This window comes from Gymnodraco acuticeps, unplaced genomic scaffold, assembly GCF_902827175.1.
Source record: "Gymnodraco acuticeps unplaced genomic scaffold, fGymAcu1.1, whole genome shotgun sequence".
Classification (NCBI taxonomy): Eukaryota; Metazoa; Chordata; class Actinopteri; order Perciformes; family Bathydraconidae; genus Gymnodraco; species Gymnodraco acuticeps.
This window is the reverse complement of record NW_022991992.1, coordinates 172,525-181,707: the sequence shown is the minus strand read 5'-3', so window position 1 is coordinate 181,707 and position 9,183 is coordinate 172,525. Positions and strand designations below refer to the sequence as shown.

The 9,183-nt window shown below is 40.5% G+C and overlaps 1 protein-coding gene across 3 annotated transcripts; it reads left to right on the top strand.

Annotated features, from left to right (window-relative positions):
- Window positions 1–3,099: 3,099 nt before the first annotated feature.
- On the top strand, window positions 3,100–8,502 carry LOC117536354 (sialic acid-binding Ig-like lectin 14). Of its 3 annotated transcripts, none has more exons than XM_034201181.1 (8): window positions 3,100–3,339; window positions 3,758–3,823; window positions 4,140–4,544; window positions 4,805–5,125; window positions 6,627–6,908; window positions 7,003–7,287; window positions 7,406–7,502; window positions 7,606–8,502. In XM_034201181.1, exons 1-8 carry the CDS (start codon window positions 3,327–3,329, stop codon window positions 7,712–7,714), a joined length of 1,578 nt encoding a protein of 525 aa, XP_034057072.1. In that variant the 5' UTR covers window positions 3,100–3,326; the 3' UTR covers window positions 7,715–8,502. The 3 variants fall into 3 exon arrangements, with proteins under 3 accessions (XP_034057072.1, XP_034057071.1, XP_034057073.1); XM_034201180.1 differs by having other exon boundaries at window positions 7,403–7,502; XM_034201182.1 differs by lacking the exon at window positions 4,140–4,544 and having other exon boundaries at window positions 7,403–7,502.
- Window positions 8,503–9,183: the final 681 nt, after the last annotated feature.

Below are 9,183 nucleotides of genomic sequence, written 5' to 3'. Positions count from 1 at the left end.
CATCTCACATCTGCCAAAACCTTCAGTCCGCTTTAACAGAACCTCCTGCCGTTGACACCTTACTAGCCAAAGAAGTCAAAGAAGGGTTCATGATAGGCCCATTCGATAGTCCCCCCTTTCCAGTGTTCCACATCAGTCCAATAGGCATAGCTACTAGGAAATACTCCGGGAAAAAGAGGCTCATAATAGACCTGTCTTCTCCACACGGCTCAGCCATCCCGAGCATTAACAGCGTCATTCCAAGCCCAGACTTTTCAATGCAATACGCAAACATCGACCACGCCATCACCCTCATCCGCTTAGCAGGCCGGGGAGCATGGCTCTCTAAGGCAGACATCACCAGTGCATTCAAGATCTTGCCTATACACCCAGATTTCTGGCGTTTCTTCGGAGTGTACTGGATGGGAGCCTATTACTTCTCAGTACGCCTCACATTCGGCTGCAGAAGCAGTCCCAAAATCTTTGATTCCCTTTCACAAGCGCTGTGATGGATCTTGACAAATAACCACAGACTCCCCTACGTGCTCCATCTCCTTGACGACTTCTCATCGTCACTCCACCATCCTCACCCCCCCGCCGCGGGCTGAGCACACTCACACAAACATTTTCAGACCTTGGCATTCCTCTGTCTGAGGGGAAAACCTCAGGGCCTACAACCTCCATTGAGTTTCTAGGCATCACCCTGGACTTAATGTCTTTCCGGGTTTCTCTATCCTCAGAGAAAGTACAGCGCATCACTCTCCTCTTGTCAAACTACTTACAGGCAGACAGATGCACGAAATGGCAGCTGTTAGCCCTCCACGGCAAACGACTCTCATATTCACACTCCGGAATAAAACGGATCAGCTGGGAATTTCTTTCCACATCTTCCGCCTGAACTCGTATCCCAGCCATACGAGCCACTAACCAAATACCTCAGCGCAAGGTACGATGCATACGCAACGCCTCAACACCCACTCTTTCTCACCAAAACAGGGAAAACGGCCACACGTTTCTGGTTCCAGAAACACTTCCACAACGCGTTGCTTATTTTGGGGATATGCTCAGAATATTATTCGAGCCATTCCTTCCGCATTGGCGCAGCGTCCACAACAGCTAGACCGGGCATCTCTTATCCAACCATCTAGGCCCTCGGCCGCTCGTCATCCCAAACGTATCACGCTTAAATCCGCAACAATCTCAATGATCTCAGACACGCACACGCTTAAGTCAGCTGCTTTAATCCGACTCTTTTGGGGGCCCGTAATCAGCCCACGCAGATCATGCCGGAGACGGAACTCCCACTCTGAGTCTCCCACTGCACGGACCACAGCTCGTCCTCCCAGATCATCCCTTCACCCCCCTCATATCATTCACATGTTACTTCAATAAACTTACAAACATCACACTGTTGTGGCGTGGTTCCTGCTAGTGAAATGAGGTTAAATTGTTAACATAGGTTCAGGAGCATGGCCACGCCTAAAACTCCGCCTCGAACCACGGCCACCCCTATTTATATCCGGCAAAACTTCCGGGCCACCGCTTGTCTCCATCCTTTCAACCCACCCTCCCTCTCCTTCTACCCATACAGTTCCCCTTCCGACTCACACCGAGCGATCCCCTCATCCCTCATCCCTACATCCCTCATCCCTACATCCTCATCCCTACATCCCTCATCCCAACATCCCTCATCCCAACATCCCTCATCCCAACATCCCTCATCCCCTCATCCCAACATCCCTACATCCCACATCCCTCATCCCAACATCCCTACATCCCTCATCCCTTCATCCCCACATCCCTCATCCCAACATCCCTCATCCCTACATCCCTCATCCCAACATCCTTCATCCCCACATCCTCATCCCAACATCCCTCATCCCTACATCCCTCATCCCAACATCCCTCATCCCTTCATCCCAACATCCCTACATCCACATCCCCTCATCCCTCATCCCAACATCCCTCATCCCAACATCCCTCATCCCAACATCCCAACATCCCTTCATCCCCTCATCCCAACATCCCTACATCCCTCATCCCAACATCCCTACATCCCACATCCCACATCCCTCATCCCTTCATCCCCACATCCCTCATCCCAAATCCCAACATCCCTCATCCCAACATCCTTCATCCCCACATCCCTCATCCCAACATCCCTCATCCCTACATCCCTCATCCCAACATCCCTCATCCCTTCATCCCTCATCCCTTCATCCCAACATCCTCTACCCGTCAACATTTATATTTAAACGGTGCATATTTATATACTGTATATACTAACATTTTAATCCCAGGTATTGTCTGGGGGCCCGTAATCAGCCCACGCAGATCATGCCGGAGACGGAACCCCCACTCTGAGTCTCCCACTGCACGGACCACAGCTCGTCCTCCCAGATCATCTCTTCACCCCCCTCATATCATTCACATGTTACTTCAATAAACTTACAAACATCACACTGTTGTGGCGTGGTTCCTGCTAGTGAATCAGGCGTAACTGATAATGAAAAAACTGTTGTCCGTCCGTAGCTTTAAAAATAGATTATTATGTAGCAGCTTGAAGTGTGAACAGGAAGTTATTAAAGAGGATACAGTGATGCCATAAAAGGCAATGTGTGAATGAATAACCACTTCAGTGACTTTTACGAGAACTTAAAATAAGGCGTTGCACAAAAAACTAAATATCAAAACCATAGCGTTACAAGTACAGGTTATAAGGCTGCAACCAGTTAAAACAGTTATAGGTTTTAAACAATACTTTTTATCTTTACGTAATAAATGCACTTATTCGGGAGTTTTATATTTAAAAACCTAATTATTAAACAAATGACTATTTTAAATGGGCCATCATTATTTAACTGCAGATATTAACACGTAATACAGATCATTGAGATGCATTCACTTTTCACTCTGGGAATAACGTGTTTTACATTACAATGTAGAACGATGGTTTGTGTAACACATATTTTGTTGTCTTCTGACATAATATTCTGATGCACACTCATGGTAGGCTACTACCGCTTTCTCAATGTTTTTCACACCTTTCGGTCATGATAAACCATATAAATACTATAGACTTGCTCACTTCAATATATTTTATTTACTGTGAAATGCTCATTATCATCAAATACAAATACTGCATGATCTCTGAGATATTTGATCTCTGAGATATTTCATATTTTAGCTTCAAGTGTAGGAGTCTAGCTGGGCTAATTTGTAAAGAAGCTTCCTGGAACAATTTGAAGTGCAAAAAGGGAAGAAGTAGAAAATGAGGAAGAAGAAGAGGAAGAGTCAGAGCAGAGAAACTCAGCCGAGAACACCGGAGAGAAGAGAGCAGCGGATAAATGGCAACAAGAGGTGAAACCCAACATTTACCTTTTTTTAATATTTAAGATATCGCTGCGAATTGTAAATATATTCAAATAAGTCATTTTTTCTTTATTAATGTCATAAAATGCTTTGAAAATTCAACACTTTAAATAAGTGAGTTTGAATTCAATGTGCGGGATTGTAGATGAAGCTGCTTCAGATAATTCAAGTTTACCTGGCAGCTTTTTGTAGCAGATGCAATAAAACATGTCAAGAGACTAATAATCCTGAAGCAGATCTAAGCCACATTTATGAATGTTACTTCAGGAGATGCAACACCCTGTATCTGAAGCTGTGCTGGCAATGTTGGAGTTGTTCTTGATCCAGTCTTATCCACTGACATATTTGAGAGTTTTGTTTATTTTATGTATTTATTTGTTTATGTTTTTAATTCTGCAAACGATAGAGACGGTCTGTCGACATCATCGAATCAGGATGTTTGTTCTTATCTGGGGGATTCTGCTCTCATCAGGTATGTGTCTTTATTATAATCTCGTGATGCCAACAAAAAAGCTATGAATAAAATAATTATTTTCTATAACTTTATATTTGTAGTATTCCTCACAGCATCTATTTAATACACATTGAAACTCTGTGATGGACATTCAGTTATGCAACGGATTATTATTTACCAAAAAGATTGTGGCTTCAGAAACATGATGAATGCTGAAATCTCTCATGTCTGTTTAGTGTTGCTTTCTTTTACCATGTATTTAATATCAGGGTGAATTGGCTTTGTTTATATAAAGATCTCCTTTCTTTGTTTTTGTCTCACTGTTTTTTAACAGGTGCATCAGTTTGGGGAGAAAGACACTGTCAAACAGGAAACTTCTGTATCACTCTTAGTGAAGCAGATATAACAGCAGAGGCTGGACTCTGTGTCGTGATACCGTGTTCCTTTACTACTGATAAGAGCTTCACACCCCAACATATAGTTTGGTACAATAAATGTGAATCATCTACAAAATGTATTGATGCTAACATTATATTCAATACCAACAAGTTAAACACCGAGGTTCAGTCTTTGTTCAAAGGACGGGTTTCATTGTTGGAGCCTGATGTGAGTCAGAGGAACTGCAGCATCATCATCAACGACCTCACCGAGTCAGACTCTGGAGGGTATCAGCTCAGAGTTATTCAGGGTGAAACCAAGGGATTCACATTCACTAGAAAAACTACTGTGACTGTTAAAGGTATGAAGCTCTGACAAAAGTTATAATGTAGATGTTGTTTATTTGTTTACGCATGAACTGAACCAACACATCTTAATATTCTGTGGGCAACCAGGAACTGCAGCATTTCCTGATTTAACTCATATTTATTAGTATTAGCATCTGTACCTATAGTTATTAGTAGTTAGGATATAAGTATCTGATATATTTGCCTAAATTCAATTGAATGATGACCTTCAGGCTGTTGAACGGATTTCACTAACAGACTGCTCTGTCTTTAGGTCTGACCCAGAAGCCCTCAGTGATGATTCCTCCTCTGACAGAGGGGCAGCCGACCACACTGACCTGCACTGCTCCTGGTCTCTGTTCTGGATCTGATCCTAAATTCACCTGGACATGGAGAGGAGCAGGAGAGAAGGACTCTCAGATCACAGGAAACATCACTGCTCTCAAGACTGAGGATCTGACTGCTGTCACACAGAGACACAGCTCCACTTTGACCTTTAACCCTTCAGCTGAACACCACAACAACAATGTTACCTGTGAGGTCAGCTTCAAAAACAACATCACTGCAGAGGAGACTGTGACTCTTAATGTGACCTGTGAGTATCATATTTTACATTCTGATTTGTTAAAACAGTCAAATAAAATCTGTCTCCCTTTTTTGAGACCATTTTTTATATCTCTCTCTCAAATGTCATTTGTGCGTGTGACTTGACGGGATCCAAAGCTTTAACCTGTTTTAGTGCACCTACTCATATCATAGATCATATCGTATTTTCTCAAAGGACTGGTAATCAATGGAAATATCACTTTGAAGTTTGCGGTCATATTATCATCCATAATATGACATCAGAACATTTTGGACAGAACATCCGTACGGCAACATATCTGAACAGCTTACTGACAAAAACAGTTGATGTAAAATTTGAATATTTTCCAAATGATTTTAATAATTGCTGTTCTTTCTGAGTATCTCTATTATCTGAGGGCATTTGCAAGAGTGTCAGTGTATTTAAAGTTAGTTATTGATGGTGATTGTATTTCTTACATATCCGGCTCTTATGATCATTCCTTTAATGATCACCCATATTTAGGCACTTTAAGGCCTCTAGGAGATTTTCAGCCTCATCTTCGAACCGCATAAGGAATTATTCAAACTGTTTTTTTAATGATTTGATAACCACGCTGCAATTTAATATTTTTTCAAATAGGTTTTTATGGTTTGTTTAATTTGTTCTTAAATGTGCAAAGAAACCTGTGATCACTGGAATAACTACTGTGAAAGAGGGTGATGATTTGAATCTGACCTGCAGCGTTGAAAGATTCCCTCCATCTGTTATCACATGAACTAAACATGGTTCCTAAACGTGTCGAAAGAAACCAAAATCATCCTGCATAACGACACTGGAACAGCCACTCTTATCATCCGTAATGTAAAAGCAGAATTAGGCTGTTCTAGTCTCCTTTTAAATATATCAATATCATTGTGTGTTTGTTTGCTGTGTTCATGTTAGCTTTGAGTGTTTGCAAGTTTTCCAAGGATGTTTAGTACCTCTGGATGTGTGGTTCAGTCGGAGGCTCTGACGAGTGTGTGTGTGTGTGTGTGTGTGTGTGTGTGTGTGTGTGTGTGTGTGTGTGTGTGTGTGTGTGTGTGTGTGTGTGTGTGTGTGTGTGTGTGTGTGTGTGTGTGTGTGTCAGTGAAGGTTTTCCTTTACCCACCATCAAATGGTCACTTTTGGACGCTCATACTGAATACTCTGTCCCTACCAATTTCTCAAACTCAAACCATGCAGTTGGTGTAACACTATTAGTGCCATTTTCTTTCAATAGTATATAGATAGTTATTTTCAGCTATCTTAATTATGGGAGGGCATTCGCAAACCAATGTTAATTTTGGGTATTAATAGAGATTTCAATTTGTACATAATGGGCTTTAACCAATAAAATCCTTCTGTTCAAATGTCTCACCCACCCTAAGGCTCCAGCTGGTGTTCCGCCTTAGCTTGAACCACATTGAATTATTCTATTTTATTCAATAGAGACGATGTAATTTAACGTTTTGTTAAACAAATTCTTATTTTCTGTCAAATGTTCTTAAAGATTTGAAGAAACTTGTGATCACTGGAGTAACTACTGTGAAAGATGGTGATGATTTGAATCTGACCTGCAGCGTTGAAAGTTTCCCTCCATCTGTTATCACATGGACTAAACATGGTTCCATCAGAAACCTGACAAAAGAAACCAAAATCATCCTGGATAACAACACTGGAACAGCCACTCTTACCATCCGTAATGTGACAGTAGATTATTCTGGACTGTACGTCTGTAAGGCAAAACTCCAGATCCCTACTCTGAGCACACATGCTGAAGTAAATGTGACATGTGAGTAGGCTGTTCTAGTCTCCTTTTAAATGCAATAATGTCATCTTACTGTATGTTTGCTGTATTGTTCAAATCCCTTATGTGTGTTTTTCAGTTCTTCCAAGGATCTTCAGTACCTCTGGATGTGTGGTTCAGTCCGAGGTTCTGACGTGTGTGTGTATCAGTGAGGGGTTTCCTTTACCCACCATCAAATGGCCGCTGTTAGACGCTCACACTGAATACTCTGTCACTACCAATTTCTCAAACCATGCAGTCAACCTCAGCATTACTGTAACTTTAAAAGATCGCAACTACACCACTGTCGAGTGCATCAGCAGCAATGACATTGGGGAAGTAAAAGAAAACCTCAATGTTACGAGAAAAGTGTTAAAACAGTATGGTAAGTGTTGACTACTAAAATATCTCCCAAACTGCTTTATGAAATGTTTAATACTTTACAGCATTAATATAAATCTTAAACAGTGACACAATCTACATGATGTACTTTCTAATAGCAGATCAACATGGACCATGTGAAGTGCTACTCTGGATTGGCGTTGCTGCTGTATCTCTTATTGTAAATGTAATCTGCATAATCCTCATGATGTTCCTCTGGTATGTAACTGTAGTATATTATCATGTAATGCTTTGAAGGCTCTGTCAATGCAGTACAGTCTTTTAGACAAACCTCATGTCTCACACTTTCTTCTTTTCATAGGCACTCAAGAAAAAAGGTGAAACCAAACCAAGAGGACAGAACTTACATGTCAATCAAGAAAACAGAGGTGTCATCAGATTATGATGTGATCGCCCAGCCTCTGAACTAACAACGACAAACGTCAACTGAGTGCAGTAGGAGATGATTCTGCAACACTGACAGATTTCCTAAATCATACTTTCATCGTGTAAAAGATTCTTGGATTATGACATTTCTCAGTTAACTGCAACTTATTTTATTATTATTTTTATACCTTACATTTCATGAAGCTTTACTTACCCAGGGGAAGATCGTGAAGCGTGCATATTCAGTGTAATCACAGTCTATTGTAGCTTGTGCTTCGCAGATTCATTAATCTCTGGAGATCTGAAAATGTTGAAATTGATATAATGTTTTTTTAATTAAAATGTTCATTTTTAATTGCATTTGTATCGTTATCAATCTGTAATATTTTCTGTCAGGTATACGTAAAAAGGAAGAAATTATCATGATAATCATAGCCATTTCATTAAATAGATTCATAAACATTCATCATGGAAGAACTACAAATATTTGTCCCAAAGAATATAACCTCGCCAGTCAGACTGAACATTTGTTACCACTCCATTGTCATCAAAAATAACAGATGTTGGTTGAAGGTTTCCCTTTGTAGCGTGAACATTACTTATTCCCTTCACACTTCTCGTGAGAGGATGTCATTTGTCTTTTGGAATGACTTTCAGATAGCTTTACTGAAATACACTTTGGAACAAAACTTGTTGAAGCTCCTTCATTATTTTTGTATGAATGTCTGAATGCATTAGATAAAAGCATACATCAATAATAGCTACACAATAAAACATATACTACTTAAAATTCACAGCCCTAAATAAATACATAACCTACATGGAAGCTAAAGATGTATTTTGTTGTGTTTGAATGTGACAACATGTGAAGTAAAATTGGTGTTTTTTATTATTTGTATCATCAGTTCAAGTTGTGTCTTTCCATGTGACTTCCTCATGGTTTACTTGATGCTGATTGGTTGAGATCTCTGGGCCACCATATTATGGAGCCAATAACGTCAAGTCTTCTGAGTGCAGTTTCATTTCTTGATTAGTAACTTCATGTGCAGGTGTGGATAATCACTGACACTCTGGCCAAATTCCAAACTTCCCCCTACCCACTTCTACTCGGTGACAGGGTGAACTCCGTCTGTCGTCACACTCACAGCTGAATGAGGCTCCCTTTTTTCAGGTAGGGGGTGTAAATACAGCGGGAAGCTTTGGGACGAACTCCCCTCTTTCCAGCAGAAACAGGAAATGCTGTCACTTTTCGTAACATTGGTCTCATATCAGCATCTATTAGACAAACATGTATGAAACAATAACCAAAATAAAACTCCAAAAAGTATTTAATGCCGTTTTTAATTCTTTACATTACAAAAAACATAAATGTTCTTCTGAATTGCCCAAAATATAAATATGTAGTATTTGTATGCACTAATTTAACAGATATATTAATATGAAGCTTAGCACAAGTTCAGACAGGAAGACCTATCACTCCGTATTGCACGTCATGGCAATACTCGCTCCCTGC